Here is an 18908-nt window from a genome sequence, read left to right as displayed (position 1 = left end):
ACAAAAAACAGAAAGGAGAATCAGAAATCAAGTTTTCAAACTGGCAAACCTAAGCCCTATTATACTATCAACAATTACATTAAATATAATTGATCTAAATACACAAATTTAGTATACAAAAAGAGACCAGCAGAATGGTTTTAAAAATATGACCCATCTATATGCTGATATAAAATATATAAAAATTTCATTTCAAATATGATATAGGTAGGTTGGATGTAAACGGATGAAAAAGATCACCATACAAATATTAATCAAAAGAAAGGAACAGTAGTTATATTAATAGATTAAATTAGATTTTGGAGCAAAGAAAATTACCGGGGACATCAAGGGACAGTACGTAATGGTAAAAGGTTCAACCCACCAACAAGACAATAGCAATCCTAAATGTGTACGTGTACAGCAAACAGCAGAACTTAAAATTCCTTGAAGCAAAAATAAAGAATACAAAGGAGAAATAATAGACATTCTATATTTATAGCTAGAAACTTCAATACCTCCCTCAACAATTGATAGAATTACTAGACAAAATCAACAATGATAAAGAAGAACAACACCATCAACCAAACAACTGAATTGACATTTCTATACCATTCCACCTAATAACAGTTGAAACGTATTCTTTTTAAGCATACATGGAACATTCCCAACATAAACAGTATCCTGGTTCAAAAAATAAATTTTTTTAATTGCAGAGCACATTGTTTAACCCTGATAGAATCAAACTAGAAATCTATAACAGAAAGATAGTAGGAAATTCTCCAGACTCTTGGAAATTAAAGAAGATTACTTCTAAATAATCCATAGAAAGTTAAAAACTACAACAATATATTGAATGAAAACAAAAAGTCAGCATATCAAAATTTGTGACACATGGCCAAAGCAGTACTGAGAGGGAAATTTACAGTATTAGATGCTTATATATTAGAAGAGAAAGGTCTCAAATCAATTATCTAAGCAACCTCCTCAAGAAGTTGACAGAATTTAACAAATAAATCAAATTTAACACTCATTCATGATAAAAATTCTCAGCAACTAGGGATAGGATAACTTTCCCAACTTAATTAGAAAAATCTACATAAACCTACATCTAACCTTATTCTTTATGATGAAACACTGAATGCTTTCCTCTTAAGTTGGGAAGAATACAAAGGTATCTGCACTCACCATTCTTATTCAACATAGTGTTGGATGTCCTAGCTAATGAAATAAGGCAAGAAAAGGAAATGAAAGCCATACTTCTTGAAAAAGAAGAAATAAAACTGTCCCTATCTGTGATTATATAATTATGTACATAGAAAAATCCCAAGGAATGTACAAAACAAACTCCTAGAACTAATAAGTGAATTCAGCAAGTTTGCAGGCTACAAGATCAATATTGAAAAATCAATTCTATTTCTATATACTGGAAACCAACATCTTGAAACCAAATTTTAAAACTCATACTACTTATAATCACTCTAATTAAATACTTACATATAAACCTAACAAAACAAGTAAAGGACTTGTATGCTAAAACCTAGAAAACACCAACAAAAGAAATCACAATCTAAACCTATAGAGAGACATAACTATGTTCATGAATTGGAAGACTCAAGTAAAGATGTCATCTTTCCCCAGTTGATCTATAGGTTTAATAAAATTCCTGTCAAATTCTATCAATGCCTTTTATAAGTATAGACAAGCTTATTCTAAAATTTACATGGAAAGGCAAAGAAACCAGAATAGTTAAAACCTTTTTGGAAAAGAAGTAGGAATAATCTCTCTGTTCAATGTTAAGCTACATCTAACTACATTAATCAAAGCAGTGTGATACTGGCGAGGAACAGACATAGCTCAACGAGGGGGGGAAAAGCCCAGAAAGAGATACACACGTGGATAGCTAACTAATTTTTGACAAAAGTACAAAAGGAACTCACTGGAGAAAGGATTGTCTTTTCAACAAATGGTGATAGAGCAGTTAGACATCCCCAGGCAAAAAACAAAAACAAAAACAAAAAACCTTGACCCAAACCTAATACTTTATACAAAAATTAAGTCAAAATGAATCATAGAATTCGATGTAGATACAGATAAGTGTATCCTAAAACTTATTTTAAAAAGGCAAAATTTTAAAAAACTATAAAAATTTTACAAGAAAACAGGAAAAATCTTCAGGACCCTAAGGCTAGGCAAAGAGTTCTTAGACATGACATCAAATGCACAATTCACAAAAGGAAAAAATGACAAATTGGATTTCATCATTTTTAAAGTTTTGCTTTGTAAAAGATCTTAAGAGGATGAAAAGACAAGCTACATACAGTCTGAGTGAGAATATTTGCAGCTACGTATCTGACAAAGGGCTTTTTTCTATACTATACAAATAACTCTCAAAATTCAACAGTAAGAAACAACCCAATTAGTAAATGGGCAAAACACCTGAACCAACATTTCACCAGAGGAGATACGGATGGCGAACTAAGCACATGAAAAGATGTTCAACATCACTAGCCACCAGGAAAATGCAAATGAAAACTTCGATGACATACCACTACATACCCATACCCATTAGAACAGCTAAAATACAATGTGATGACAATACCAAATGCTGGTGAGGCTGCATAGAAATTTCTCTTATACAGTGCTGGTGGGAATGGAACATGGTACAGCCACCCTGAAAAAGTTTGATAGTTTCTTATAAAACTAAACATGCATATACCACATGAGCCAGTAGTTCCACACCTGGGCATTCATCTCATATTATGTCCACACAAAAACCTATACACACATATTCAGAGCAGCTTTATTTGTAATAGTCAAAAACCAGAAATGATCCAAATGTCCTTCAATGGGTTAATGGTTAAACAAATTGTGATATATCCATGCCATGGAATACTACTCAGCAAAGAAAAGGAATGAACTATTGATACCCACAACAACCTGGATGGAACTCCAGAGAATTATGCTGAATGAAAACAGACAACCTCAAAGGGTTTTACAGTATATGATTCCATATATACAACAATCTTGAAATAACAGTTATAGAGATGGGGAACAGATTAGTGTTTGCTAGGGAAAGGGGTGGGATAAGGTGGGCTATGTGACTATAAAGGGGTAGCGTAAGAGAGTTTCTTTTTACTGATGGAACAGAGCTGTATCTTGATTGTGGTGGTGTTTACATGTATCCATATAGGATAAAACTACATAGATCTAAACACACACATGCACACAAAATGTGTGTATGTAAGAACAGTTGCAAACTGAATTAGGCCTGTAGATTGTACCAATGTCAATTTCCTAGTGCTGATATTGATTTATGTATAAGATGTTATCTTCAGGAAAAGCTGGGTGAAGGGTACACTGGACCTTGCTGTACTGTTTTTGCAATTTCCCATGAGTCTATAATTATTTCCAAATAAAAAGTTTTCCTCTGTGACTGTTTCTTTGTGCAATGTGTTCAACTCTCCACTGGGGTCATTTTAAAGACTCAAGAACAACTTGGCAGTAACTCAGGGTGGCTTTCCATCAATTACTAACCAAGTGCTAAATGTTTCCTGGTCAGATCCCACGTCCCGACAAACGTTTATGGAGATACTATAACCTCTGGACCCAATCTCTAGCCCCATAAGCACTCTTTAAATCTTTTTATTAAAAATCTTCTTAATCCTCTCTCACAGGCATCCAGGAGCTCAGATAAATGAGTTTCTACTGTATAGCACAGGGAACTATATTCAATATCTTGTAACCTATAATGAAAAAGAATATGAAAATGAATATATATGTATGACTGAAACATGATGCTGTACACCAGAAACTGACAAAATGTAAACTGACTACAGTTCAATAAAGAAAACTTCTTAAAAATTTTTTAATCTACCTGAAAAGCTGCTTTTCATAAGTTCAAATTTTTTTTTTATCAAATCATCCAGCAGTACAAGGTGGGGAGGAGAGGAGAGACAGGTGCTCTGAAAGATTATTATATTATTACTGCCCCTAGGGTATTTGAAGAACAGTTCTGACATCCTGCTAAGCAGGCTGGGCACCCCACAGTGCACAGGCAGCAACCTCACAAGGCCCTTTCTCCACACTCTAAATGGATTCCCATCCTCCTGGTTTGGTCTCCATTCTTGAATGTCACTGACCAGGCAAGGATGCTCAATTGCCTTCCTTCCAGTTTTGACTTAACCTCCAAGGAGATCCTAAAAAACTATCAGTTAATTTCCTACCATTTTCCCTTATTTTTTTGGTTGTCTTTAAAACATAAACTTGTCCATGAATTCTTAATGTGATGTTCCCTCAAATTCTTAAGCCCTTTAGATACAGGATTAAGAATTTAACTCCAGACCCCACTCTTCTTAATACTTATGGGGCCCTATTCACTTGGAGCTATAAAGTATTCAAATTTGCATGCATATTTTAAAACTGAACTCTTAGTTTATCAGCCAGCTACAGTCACCAAATAGCTAGCTTTGCCCCTTTTTCCAGTTGCTAGATGTCTGACCATGCAGACTTAAAGTTTAAGCTACTAAACTCCTTGATTAAGACAATTTCCACTTGCCCAGAGTCTGGGGAGAATGAAAAGGTTTGCTACTGCTTGCACCATCTGAAATGGTGTAGACTCTCCTGGTCATTCCTAAGTCAAAACTATATAAAGACCTATCCTGAACCCTCTTACACTGTTGGTGGGAATGTAATTTGGTGCAGCCACTATAGAGGACAGTACTGAGGTTCCTTTAAAAACTAAAAACAGATTTACCATATGACCCAGCAATCCCACTCTTGGGCATATATCCAGAGAAAACACGAATTCAAAAAGATACATGCACCCCATGTTCATAGCAGCACTATTTACAATAGCCAAGACATGGAAGCAACCTAAATGTCCATCAACAGATAAATGGATAAAGAAGAGGTGGTATATATATTTATATATACAATGGAATACTACTCAGCCATAAAAAGAATAATGCCATTTGCAGCAACATGGATGGATCTAGAGATCATCACATTAAGTGAATTAAGTCAGACAAAGAAAGACAAATATCTGAATGTATATGGATCAGGGGGATAAATCTTGAAAACAATGTTGAGTGAAAAAACAGCAGATACCAAAAATATGCTAAAAATGGTGTAATTTATCTGAAATGTAAAAGCACATATGGTAACACAGGTAGTTTATGGCTACACACACAAATGTTGGGATATTTGGGAAATAAGATGGGGATAAAAGCTTCTATTATGTTTGTAAAATTTGTTTCTTATAAAGGAAAAATGATCTAAAAAAGACAACTATCATGTGATATCACATGTATGTGGAATCTAAAAAAAAATGTTACAAATGAAGTAATTTACAAACCAGAAACAGACTCACAGACGTGGAAAACAAACTATAGTGACTGAAGGGGAATGGGGTAGGGGAAGGGATAAATTAGGAGTTTGAGTTTAACACATACACAGTACTATATATAAAATAGATGAACAGCAAGGACCTACTGTATACCACAGGGAACAATATTCAATATCTTGTAATGACCTATAATAAAAAAATCTGACAAAGAATATATATATGTATATGTATAAATAAATCACTATGCTGTACACCAGAAACTAACGTAACATTGTAAATCTACTTTACTTCAATAAAAAGACCTATCCTGTATAATAAGACAGCAGATAGTTTTTAAAAACTTAGTGTATTTAATTTTTAGAATTATAGAGATTTCTGTATATTGTTTTGTGAAGCATATGTAAAAGGTTTTTAAAACATGTGGCAATGAAATGTGAAGTCATTCCTTAAAACTCAAATGATTCACAAATTAACTTGCACTTTTAAAAAAAACGGCTTGTTTAACTTAGATTCAAAGTCATACTCCCACGAGTTGGGTGTATTTTATCTACTTTGCTACAGTTCCCCTGGGTATTTAAATAACCAGTCGGGGCCCTAAATGCAGCTGGCCGACTTACTAATAGCCTCACTGCCATCAAAGGGAAACTTCATTCCAGGCTGTGATTGCCTGCAGTTGGCTTGGCTGAGGCTCCCCCGGCTATGGTGGCGGAATAATTCAGGAAGACACACTCTCAGCATTTTAATCATACTTTTTTCAACCTTCGAAGCTGGGATGGGGGAGGAGGAGGAAGAATCAACTTCCTACCAGTTTTCAAGTTTGAGATCAGAAGGGTTAACCAGATGAACTTGCAGGTCTGCCTCTGTCAGTGGCCTCCCTGGCCCATTCCAAGTCAGATATTGAGCCCTGGACCCCCCCAGGTGGCTCTGTGACCCTGCACGGGCACCTCACTCCCCTCCTCGAATTGCACTTGTAGATTTCCGCCCGCCCTTCTTTCCTTCTGGTTTGTCTCGGTGTCGCCTGTCCCTGCCCACACATTGTGCCAGGTGAGGCACCCCGGCTTCACCACCTGAAGCTGCTTCACAGATGCTAAAAGTTGGTGCCAGGACTTGGCACTTGGGCTGCGGGGGTGAGGTTTCCGGGTATTCAGCCAGCCCCGTTATCACGGGGGAATTACTTTGCAGCCTATTGTAACAGCCTTCCTCCCTGACCCACTGCAGAACAAATGGGCTGAGGACAGGCATTACGCTCCTTTTCAAGGGCGATGTATTCTTGTGAGGTCTTCTGCCACCATCCTACCCTGGAACCGCCCTCTGTGGGTGATGTTCCCACCCAAGCTTATCTGTTAACCCCGGTAAAGCTTTCTTCACCTTCCTGTTTTCACCTCAAATCAGTGAAATGCAGTGCCAAGGAAAACGGAAATGATTGACAATGTTTGCGACAACAGAGCCATTAAGTTGTCTTTTTTTTTTTTCTTAAGGGAGCTGCGGAGGGATAATGGATAATGGATAATGTTAAAATAATACTCGAAATACCAGAAATGTCAAAATGCAAGCATTCTCTCATTGTGACTCTGAAGCAAATTGTAATAGGGAACACTGAGTTTGCTAACACAACTGCACCCCCAAATAGCCTAGAAATGTTCTTTAAGCAGCATAAATGTTATAAATTGTTTCCAGTTCCAGACTTTTAAGCTGAAAAATTAAGTGCCAGTGGCACGGGGCACCGGGATATTTGCACTAATCAATAATAGTTTCAGTACTATTTAATACATGAAACAACCCTCGCTTCAAGTGAAAACAGAGACTGAGTTAAAACACACAAACACACACACACACACACACACACACACACACACACACACACACACACACACACACACACACACACACACACACACACACCTCTTGCCTGGGGAGGAGAATCTAGGGGGGGAGAAGCTGCTTGCCTGGCCCTGGGCAGCCCGTGTCCAGAGCTGAGCCGCACCCCCGCCCCTCCCTGCCCCCAGTGGGAGAAGAGGACTCACTTCTTGTTCCGGAATTCAGAGTCAAACCTCATTCCATGTGACTCATCAGTCAAGCCCCAGAGTCAGCCAGTGCAAAAACGCAATGGCCATTCCATTTCCCCAACAGAATAGAGTAAAGTCACAGTGTTTCCAATCTTACCATTCCCACCCCCAGCTAAAAATTTCCCAGGTTTCTGAGCTCCCTTCAGAATAAAATGAATGCGCTCCAAACCAGTATTCATAGAACTTAGAAAGAGGCGAGTTTCCCTAGTTGACTTTTGGTTTTCCTTTTCATTGAGCTGTTCACAGATACAACTTTAATTGGCAAACATGATTGCTTTTGTGAGTAAAGTCGTCCTGAACTCAAATAAAGCAATGGAGTTAGTATTTGACAATATGTATTTGACTGTCCACTCGCAGATGTTTGCCACCTACCAAATGGGGGTGGCAGGGGTTAGTGAGAACAGGGAGCTGTAGAAGTGACTGGAGCTTGGACCTGCCATTCAGGTGGTCCTTTGGCCCCACCGGGGCTCTGCATCAATGGAGTGGCTGAAGGTGGGGTGGCGGGCACTGGGGCCGCCCCTCCCCACCAGCTCTAGGATTCACAGGTCAGGATGGCTAGTCAGGGTACAGTCTATGCGTCAGCCTGAGTCTAGCCTGTCACTTCAGGTCCTCCCTCCCTGCAGAGCGAGCCACTCTGTCCGTTTTACCCTTTCCTAGCCCCATCCACATGCCAGTGGGGACAAAATGGCCCTACGGCCAAGAGCAGTTTCACGTTCACGCAGGACATTGGAGCGAGTACACCAGCCCTCTCCTGGGCCCATAGGATTGCCAGAGATTGCTATATTTAGGACCAGGACATGGATTTTCCCTGAGCTCAAAAGCAATTTCTTTTCCCCTTTGACTGTTGAGAAATTAAACTAAACTAAATCTAAAAGGCATTCCATAGTTCCATAATTGTTGTGCTTTGGGAGGGTCTACGTATGTTTATTTTCAGCCAACCATCTCCAAAATGCAAAATCATCCCCTCTGCCCTCCCCAGCTGGGGGGACGGGGTGAGGGGTGGAGTGCACAGAAAGGTATCGGAGTTTAACTTTTTTGTTTGCAGAACCTGCAAAATGTATTGTTTTCCCTTCTCCCATTCATGCCAGTGACATCCTTTATTCAAGGAAGAGACAGCATCTATTTTATTGCTTCTAAAATCTGTGTATTTAGCACAGGTCAGCCCTAGGCTGTTTGAAAGGAAGTCCTATTTTTAAAACATTATCTTGACGAATATTTTTGGCTTACTGTTCCCAGAATCTCTCTGAGGCAGTTTTTGGTAAAGTCTGGTCTCCGTCATGGGGAAAAGGACCCTCAAGGCCCTGGGACGTTTGTCCTTGCTGTTCACTTGATCTGTATGTAGGTCAGGACAGCTTCAGTTAGCCTCCCTGTTCATGCTGGGGGCTGCTCATAGCTTTCCCCAGCTCATCACCTTTACAAAAGAACTGTCTCACACCCCGACCCACTCCTCAGACCTTACAAATGTTTCTGTAATGGTCTGTTTCAGCCTTTCAGTTAGGCTGGCTTCTCTGCTTCCAGCCTACTGGTAACCACGACCAAACGATCTTAATCAAACAATATTCATCTCTCCAAGCCGGCCTTCTAGGCATTTGGATTTCAGGCCAGATTTGAGGCTCCTTGCTGGCAGGACCTAGAGATTGCCCCCTGCCCAACCCCATCCTCATGACTCTCCGCGTGCCTTCTGGGGCTCCTTCTAACACCTCTGCCTGAAGGTAACACTTAACAGAAAGGGCTCCCATGAGTAAAATCGAGTCTATCTTGAGTCTGGAGAGGTGATAAGGCAGGCTAACTGACCCTGGCTGATTAACAAGGGAAAGAAAGTGTCAGGCTGTTTTAAAAAAACAAAAAAACAAGTTGTTTCTTTTATCCCGAAGCTGGCTCCTCGGTCCCAAGGACATACCCCAGTTATCTCTTAGTTCTCTTTCTTCCCTGTTGAAGTTTGTTTTAGAGCTGAGCTCCACAGGCATCACCCGAATGAAGATAACAAAGGCAGAGCCTTCCAATAAAAGATCCTGCGGTGGGATCGTGGGTGGAGCTGTCTCCACCAGCTACCTGACTGACGGCTCCCTGTTTTCAGTGTTCTTTTTTTCCTTCTCTCTCTGAGCAGTAAAGCAGCTTTTTTTTTTTTTCTACTTTGTCCCTCTGCCTCTACTGAGAATTCTTTCTCAAATCAGCAGGCAAGGACCCACACTTTCAGGGGGAACCTGTCCACCCATTTAGTGAGCTTTCCAATCTGGGGTCTCTTTATCCGCTAACAGGGCTATTTTTGGAATGCGACTCTCCAGGAAAGTTCCCTTCCACTGGGCATCCACCTCGGGGGAGGGGAGTCTGTTCACATCCAACACTGTCATCACTGAAGTCAAACGTGGTGGTCCTCTTCCACAGCCTCTTAACACCCTAATTTCAAAACACTTGACTATCAGCTGCTGTTCCAATTTCTTCTCAGCATCCAGCATGACAGCCTTTCATGTGAGACCAAAGGCCAGCTGCCCCAAACTTCCAGACCCGGCTGCTGGCTCGGTGCCCGTGGGCCGGGAGCAGAGCTGAAGGCTTCCCGGCCCATGTTCCCATGAAGCCATCACTGAGCTCAGCAATTTTGCTCCCACTGAAACTGCTTCCTGCTCAGCTCCTGAAGAGTTCTCCACTTCCCTGCGTTCTTGAACTTGGGCCAGAGCCGTTTCTTAGTCCATGCTGTTCTTTTGGGGGGGGGGCGGGTAACTAAATTTATTTTTTTTATTGGAAGTACTGGGGATTTAACCCAGGACCTTGTGCATGCTAAGCATGTGCTCTACCACTGAGCTATACCCTCCCCCCTCTTTTTTTTTTCCTGCTGTTCTTATTCTACACTGCACCTGAGCAGAAGTGGTTCTTTCAACAGAGCCAAGTTCCTGGGGTTCCACAATGAAGCAAGAGGATGAGGGGCCAGGAGACCTCCACAGAGACAAAAGTTCATTTCTCAGTTACCTTGTTCAACTGGACACAAAAAAAGTAAGGCCCGTTGAGCTTTTTTTAGTTCCAGTCTTTTCTATGCTGGTTATACTGAGAGCAGGCTGAGAGAAGGCATCCTGGGGAATTTTAAGCCAGCTGCTTATAAATGTTTTTTAAAAGCATCACTCCAAACTATTTATATTACATTTGTATTCATGGGGAGCAAATCTCTGCCCAGACTCAAAAAACCTCTTTGAAAACCCTCTGAATCCTGCCTGGACAAATGCAAATGGGCACTTCTGCCCTCCATCCCCTCCTCCAAAACAGAAGAGGGTTCTCAGGAATATAGAGAAAATGTATAAAGAGTTCAACCTTATTTAAAATTGGCTTAAGTTCCCCAATGATTGTGTCCTGAAATAGCAGAAGTTCAAGTTACTAAGTACAACCCACTGCAGCAGTACCAGGAGAAGGCCATCTCTTTTTTTAACTGAAGTAGAGTTGATTTACAATGTTGTGTTAGTTTCTGGTGTACAGCATAGTGATTCAGTTATACATCTAAATATATATTTCTTTTCATACTCTTTTTCATTATAGGTTATTACAAGCTATTGAATATAGTTCCCTGTGCTCTACAGTAGGACCTCGTTGTTCATTATTTTACACATAATGATTAGTATCTGCCAATCTCAAACTCTTAATTTATCTCTCCCCTCCCTTTGGTAACCCTAAGTTTGTTTTCTATGTCTGTGAGTTTGTTTCTGTTTTGTAAATAAGTTTATTTATATGATTTTTTTAGATTTCACATATAAGTGATAGCATATGATATTTGTCTTTCTCTGTCTGACTTACCTCACTTAATATGATCATCTCTAGGTCCATCCATGTTGCTGCAAATGGCATTATTTCATTCTTTTTTTTTTTTTTTTTGGATGAGCAGTATTCCGTTGTGTATGTATACCACATCTTCTTTATCCAGTTATCTGTTGATGGACATTTAGGTTGCTTCCATGTCATGGCTATTGTAAATAGTGCTACTATGAACATTGTGGTGCATGTACTTTTTCAAGTTAAGAGTTTTTTCTGGACATATGCCCAGGAGTGGGATTGCTGGATCATACGGTAACTCTATTTTTAGTTTTTTAAGGAATCTCCGTACTGTTTTCCACAGTGGCTGCACCAAATTACATTCCCACCAACAGTGTAGGCGGTCCCCTCAGGAGAAGGACATCTTAATAAGAAGCTTGCTACAACCTGATGTCATGTGGAAGTGTGGTTTTACAAAGGGGTGATAATTTTTATTTCAAAATGTGTCCAGTCCTTCAAAAGTATCACAGAAACGAAACTTTGCAAATCCAGGTGCATCGAAGAAGGGCTAAGAAGTGGATTTCATCTCAGCATCTGGTTACCACAACCTGAGGTGTGAGGCAATCATTCACTGGCTGAGATGAACTGTAGGGTCAGAGAGAGCCAGGGTGCTAGGAGGACGGATGCTCCACCCATCACACTGGTCACGTTGGAAACAAAATAGATAAAATACACATTGCTGAAAGCCTAGGACACAGATAATCCAAGAAACATTTGGTAGGAGTGAACACTGGCACGACCTTGAACAACTTAACCTCTCAGAAAGTAAAAAAGCCTAAACTCTTTGCGACATAAGGTCACCCTACTTTAGAAATTTTTCTTACATGTATGCAAAAGATGCTATTCAAAATGTAACAACGAAATGTTGGAACTAGGGATTAATTAAATACGCTACAATACAGTCCTACAATGAAACACTAACTAGATAGCCACTAAAATGAAGATATGGGAAGATTTTTTTTTTTAGGTTTCATTAGTTTTATTTCTGTAACCTTTCAATCATACCTCACAAATTAATTTTGTCACAACTGAAGAGAAAGCAGAGGAATCAAGTTCACTATTTTCTGAAACACCGACACAAAAAGAAAAGAAGAATTACTTAGCAAAGATGATTCACAAAAGAACACGAGAAAAATCCCTAAACAAAAGCTAAAGGATTCATCACTAAGTTTAATTCTAATTGGTAAAGGATTTTAAATCAACTAGCTGGCATTGAGTTTCTTGTTTAAGTCCACAAATCTTCCCCTAAATATTACTGATCCTTTGCAAAGAGATATATGGTTGAACTCCATGGCACCTTATGACATAGCTAACCGCTGGAACATTCCTTAGAAAAACAGAAAATAATTTTGCCAGAACACGATGGCAACCATCAGCAGCCAATATTCTCAGAGTTTCTAATTACCATAAGCATCTACAATTTGAGTCTAGAGAAATAAGTCAATTTTATAAAATGAAGCTTTTAGATCAAAAAGCATCCCCCTTTCACAGGCACAAAGATACTGAAAAATAGTCCCTAAAAAATCTCACTAAACAATTTATAGAAAGTAAAACATGCCCTTACAGTTATTAAATGCAGTTGGTCCTGGATTCTTCAAAAACAGGTGATACATGTGCCCTCAGCTGCTGGCCAGGGACCGGTGGATGGGTGACTGAGAGCAGTGAATGTGCCTCACGGCCACGTTCTCTCCATCACCCAACTTCCAGTATTTGTCCAAGACAGTGATTACCTCATCATTTAGAATCTGGAACTGGCTGATTCACATTCTCTCCACCATCTTCTTCAAAGGCACTTTTTTTTTTTTTTTATAATCTCATCTTTGCCATCATGTCTCCGGACTCTAGGTAGATGACAGCAGAAATCCAGTACAGCAAAGCGCCCTCCCTGTTGCCCAAGAATGGTGGGAATGTGAACTGGTGCAGCCACTATGGAAAATGGGATGGAGGCTCCTCGAAAACTCAAACATAGAACTACCATTATGATCCAGCAATTCTACTTCTGGTACTTACCCAAAAGAAATGAAAATGCTAATTCGAAAAGATATCTGTACCCCTATGTTCACTGCAGCATCATTTACAACAGCCGAGCCATGGAAACAACCCATGTGTTCATCAATGGATGAATGGATAAAGCAAATATGATATATATGTATGCAAGGGAAGGTTATTCAGCCACAAAAAAGAAGGCAAACTTGCCATCTACGACAACATGGATGGACCTTGAGGGCATTACACTAAATGAAATAAGTCAGACAAATACTGCATGAGCTCATTGATATGTAGAATCCAGCTCCTCCTCCCCCAATCCCCATGAAGTTGTAGATACAAAGAACAGACTGGTGGTTGCCAGAGGCAGAGGGTGGGTGAAATGGGTGAAGGGGCGGGTCAAAAGGTACAAACTTCCAGTTATAAAATAAATAAGTCATGGGGATGTAATGTACAGTATGGTGACTACAGTTAATAATACTGTATTGTATATTTTAAAGGTGTTAAGAAAGTGGATCGTAAACGTTCTCATCACAAAAAAAATTGTACCTATGTGTGGTGATGGATGGTTTTACAGTATATATACATATTGAACCATTATGTTATACACCTGAAACTAATATGTTATCTGTCAATTATATCTCAATTTAAAATTTTTAAGGAATTAAAGACAGAAAGCTTTAACTACAGAAAAGGCTACAGATTCCTGTTTGCATTTGAGTAAAACATTGCTAGACATATCACAAGAAATGTGGTGGTTACTGCTGGGAAGTGAGACTGTCCACCTGTACTGTTGAACTCCTTTTCTTCCATATGCTTCTATTAGTTCTAAAACGTTTTTACACACTAGTTTCAAAATAGAGAGCACCTGATTTTAATCCTCTGGCTGTGTCATCCATGACAATTACTCAACCTCTCTGAGCTTGTTTCACCATCCATAAAATGGGGTTACTATTGACCTCATAAAGCTAAGATGAGCACGAACTCAGACAGCAGGCATTAAGCAGGCAACACAGTGCACAAAATAGGCACTTAATAATTGTCACACTCACGCCCTTACTGGCAAGAAACCTTGGAAATCCTCTTAATTCAACCTCCACTTCTTATTGGTAAGAACACTAAAAGCCAAAAAGGTCAATTTGCAGTAACCAGGAGAGCCAGGTTCTGATGCCTGGGTTCTCGTATCCTAAAATAAAAACTGATTTCATATGAGCCAAGGAATGACTTGTTCCTATCTTACGGCCACACCTCACCTTGCAGGACCAACATCCTCTCCTGCCTCACCCGCCAGACTCGATGAGTCTTCATTTTTCCTAAACACCAAATCCACCATCAGCTGAGGGGGGGTCCTGCGTAGGAAGGCAGCCGCAGGGGGGAGCTCCAAGAATGTCTTGATCAAAGGCAGCACTAACCTCACAAGGGGGCAGTAAGAATTTGGATGTGGATGTGTTTTAGGAATTTGAACAAAATTTGTTGACCGAAAAATTCTATGCAGGAACAAAGTTTAACAAATGCCTGGTTTTAGCAGTACAGACTGCTGTTTAAACAAGAGGTTACCTTTTCAGTGATTGTTATACATAAGCCATTTGGGACACAGCGTCCTGATTAAAATGGAATGACTTTCAAAACGCTTTGGGATTTGGTGGTGGCTAGCCATTTCTTTGTTTGTTTGTTTGGATGATTTCCTTAGAAAGAAAGCTTTCTGATTGTTGGGGTTTAGGTTACAGTGCGTTTAACTCGTTTCCTAATTTCACTCAGAGGGTCCATCTATCTTGTTAGGAACAAAGGCCAAGGTGTCTTAAATGCCTACAGGAATGAAATTTTTGTCCACAGTCACTATAATGATATATCCACAATGCCTAACTCAATGCATGGTCCCTGGGGATCCAGGCCCTTCCCTTCTCTGGAGTAGAGGTGTGACAGACTTTTGGAAACTCATCAGTTGGTCAGTTACATTATCTTTCTAGGAACCAGGAATACAAGCATTTCATTAAATCCACTGGTTGGTGGTGACACCGTAAGCGCTGGGTAATTCCAGCAGAAATGTAGGAGGAAGGGCTCAGCCACTACAGTATGAAAGAGCCTAAAGCTTGTCCCCTGCAACCTTGCAAAGGAAGCCCCATCGGCTCTTCCAAAACAGCAGCCCCATAGTCACTGTCACCCATACAGAATCTAACTTCCTACCGGATGAAGACTGTGTCCTCTTAACCCTCCTCTCTATTCAGTTTCTTACCTCACCCCTGTCAGTGCTCAATAAATGTTAGTAAAAATGAAAACAAAAGTAAAAGTCTCTGAGAGATTGTCAGTTCTTAAAGCCATAAAATGCTGCAGCAATCTGTCCCGAAGAGGCATTCCCTCAGACCCGTGAAGGAGGGCTGGGGACCATCATGTTACTTACATCTGTAAATACAGGATTAGCAGACGAGAGGATGTTTTTGTTGAAATGTGACAAGTCACCCTGTGCCTTACCTTCCTCCATTCTGGAAATCAGGAAAGAACACAGACTTCCTAAGCAATTACAGAAACTTGATTGCTGGGAGAAAAATCAGTCAGCTTCCTAAATCACTCTGAAATCCTGGCTCTATTAACAACAACAAAATCCATCTTCATTAACATCTTCAACTTTGTCCTCAGAGCTTCATCCCAGAGGAATACTGAATTACACTATAAACTAATGAATGGAAACTTAAGTCACTTCCGCCCACCCGGCACTGCTTTTCCTCCTCTGGACTGCACAGTGCAGAAGGCTGCACCCTTCCAACTCACACAATGTCGGGGGGAAACGCATTCCCAAGCCACTAACTAGACTGGTGAGGTCAGCATCATGCAGAACAAACTCTTCCCTCAGCCCAACCAACGGGTCATGGACTGATCCAGACAGTGAACACATTTCCAGATCATTTAAGCCCCATTTTGGCATTTTAGGCTATTAGGATATATACTTTACAGATAAAGAACAAACAAACAAAAAACTAACCAAATGGACAGAGGTGATGTCTTTACACAAAGCTCCTTCTGCAGTCACAATCAAAACTGCTACTGCCAATCCAAGGTTCCATCTCTCAAGCGGATGGGGCAGAGTGAGGGAAGCCCAGCCCTGATGTCCTATATGCACCAGAGGAAGCAAACCAGGCAGCTTTTGTGATTTGATGTGAAGGGGATATGGTCAAGTATCCTGCAAGTGCCTGCCACTGGGGGTGGGGGGAGCCACCTCACAAGCCAGGGGAAAGCAAAGTCCGTTGACGCCAATATACCAGAGCCTGAGACACACACATGTGCAAAAACTGTTGCAATAGAGGCCTGGCTATGCCTATATGCTTGGCAAATCCGAAGGAAAGCCTTGGAGTCTGCACATCAGAGAGGCAGAGGCAGAAAAGTGTTTAAACAGATTAGGGGTAGGTAGAATAAAAGTCAGTACTTTCCGCCTGAATCCTGCTTTTGGCTTTCTCGGTGCCTGCAAACACTGCTGCAAATGGCTTCTCCGCGGGACAGACTGGCATCGAGATAAAGTCATCATCATCCACCTCAAAAGGTCCCCGAAATCCTGTATTTTTTATGTCAATTTCCAGTCTGAAGATTGGATTATGACTTTCAAACCTTCTCTACTCTGCTCAGACCCCTGGTACCCCTCTTCCCTCTCCCACCCCCTCATTCTCAACAGAGGATCCTACGTCTTACTTCATAGAGGGGACTGGGAGTGCGGAGACCTGGGTTCCGCCTCCGCCATCTTTAACCTCTCGTTTCTCAGGGTCTTCCTCTGAAGAGGCAGGTGGCTAAGCTAAAATTCCCGAAGACTCTCTCCAAATTCTCCCAGCTGGGCTTCCTCTCCCGCTCGGATCTGTTTTGACAGGGTGAGATCCCAAGACGGCATCCCTCCCCTTTCCCTGCAGGCTGATCCAAACTCCCCAAAGACCCTCTCTTGCCCCACCCTGCCCCGAGGCCACCTTACCGGGATCCGTTCCCGGGGGCGTGGGTCGGGGGCTACGTGGCGCCGTCGGCCTCCGTCTCCAGCGGCGTCTCCTCGTCCACGGAGGGCTGGTCGTCACCGTCTTCTCCGCTGCGAGGGTAAGCCAGCAGGCGCATGGCTGGGGCGCAGGCGGCCTCCACCTGACGCACCTGCTCTCGGCTCAGGCGCTCGCGCCAGGCGTGCACGGCCTCGCGGGCGTCGCGCGCCGACAGGTGGAAGGGCCGGTCGGCGCCGTAGGCCGCGCCGCGCGTCATGTTGAGCGCGAATGCGTCGAGCGCGGCAAGCGCGCGGAGCCCGGCGAAGCGCTGAAGGCGCCGCAGCTGGGCGCGCGGCTGCCGCACCAGGTCCTCGTAGCGCAGCCTTAGGTAGCGGCGCCGCAGCCAGGCGGGCGCGCCGCGCGCGAAGAGCAGGTCGCGCAGCCAGGCTTCGCAGATCACCTCGAGCGCGCCGGTCAGGAAAAAGTCGGCGCGCGGCGCGGCGGGCAGGGCGCGGGACTGGCCCCCCGGGCGAGCGCCCACGCCGTGCGCCAGCAGCACGCGGTGGAAGCGGTCACCCCTCTGGCGGGTGCGCAGCACCTGGATGCTCTCGCGCAGCAGCCCCTGCCGAGACTTGAGTCGCGAGTTGTGCACGGCCCGCGGGTCGCGGAAGAGCTGCACCACCTTCAGGTTGAGGCCGGGGTCGCGCAGCAAGGGCACCAGCACGCCCAGGTCGAGGAGGCGCACGTCCTTGATGACCACCACTGGATACTTACGGCACTCGGCCTCCAGGGCGCGGAGGGCCACGGGGGGGCAGCTGCGCTCGCAGGCGGTGTCCTCGACGAGACCGACCTCGGCGCGGGCCCGGGGCGCTCCGGGGCACAGCGGCGGTGAGCAGATGACCTTGTTGGTCCGCCAGCGGAAGAGGGCGGCCGTGGTGAGGTTGGCCGCGTCCGGAGCGCGCGCGGCGGGGTCCCCCGGCGGCGCGTACAGCCGCAGCACGGAGAAGTCGCAGCGGAAGAGCGAGCGCAGCATGTCGCGCAGCGCGCCCTGCAGGCTCTCGGCGTCGCCCGGATACAGTGCCTGCCACAGATGCCACATGGGCTCATACAAGTAGAAAACGTCCGGGTGCTGGTTAAAGAGCTCGCCCAGGAACGACGAGCCGGTGCGCCAGGTGGCGTGCACATAGATGTGCTGCTTTCCGTGAGACGCCGCCTCCCCGACGGCGCCGCTGAGGTTGCCCGGGGACCTGGGGGACCGGCCCGCGTCTCCCTCAGCGGCGGGCCGCGCCTCCGCGCCCCGCTCGCGCTCGCCCGCCGCCGCCGCCTCCAGGCTCCACACTCCCAGGCTGCGCTGCAGGCCCGGGCAGTGCCCGGCGCCCTTGTCCCCGTCGCGGCCGCCGTCCCGAACGGAGGGGACGAGCAGAAGCACCAGCGTGTAGAGCACCAACAGTAGCGCGAACTTGCAGTACTCCCGGCGGCGCCGCCGCCGGCTCTTCATCGTTCACCGAACCCCTCCAGAGCGGGTGGGGCACCCTTCCTCTCCCTTTCCTCTGAAATCCCGTTCCGAGTCCGCTCCTGCGGCCTCTTGGGGCTCCTCTGTGCCGGGAAGAGCGGAGGCACCCGGGCTGTGCATCCAGAAAGGAAACTTGGAAGGCAGTGGTGCTATAGCGGCGGCGCCCCTGCCCTCTCCCGGCTCGGCGATGGAGAGCCGCCTATTGGCCGGCTTGGCAGCCGCCCGCCCCGCCTTCAACCGGCAGCTTCTCCCCGCCTCCCTACCCGCCCGGGTTCGCCCGG

General features: G+C 43.7%; 1 protein-coding gene across 1 annotated transcript in view; it reads right to left on the bottom strand.

Annotated features, from left to right (window-relative positions):
* The window catches only part of CHST7 (carbohydrate sulfotransferase 7), a 27538-nt gene extending 8630 nt beyond the window's left edge, over positions 1-18908 (bottom strand). Inside the window, exon 1 of the mRNA XM_074359594.1 lies at positions 17120-18908. Coding sequence (XP_074215695.1) covers positions 17152-18612 — 1461 coding nt within the window. The 5' untranslated portion in view covers positions 18613-18908 and the 3' untranslated portion in view covers positions 17120-17151. The remainder of the gene's footprint in view (positions 1-17119) is intronic.

The sequence above is a fragment of the Camelus bactrianus genome, chromosome X, assembly GCF_048773025.1.
Source record: "Camelus bactrianus isolate YW-2024 breed Bactrian camel chromosome X, ASM4877302v1, whole genome shotgun sequence".
NCBI lineage: Eukaryota > Metazoa > Chordata > Mammalia > Artiodactyla > Camelidae > Camelus > Camelus bactrianus.
This window is presented reverse-complemented; position numbering and strand designations above follow the sequence as displayed.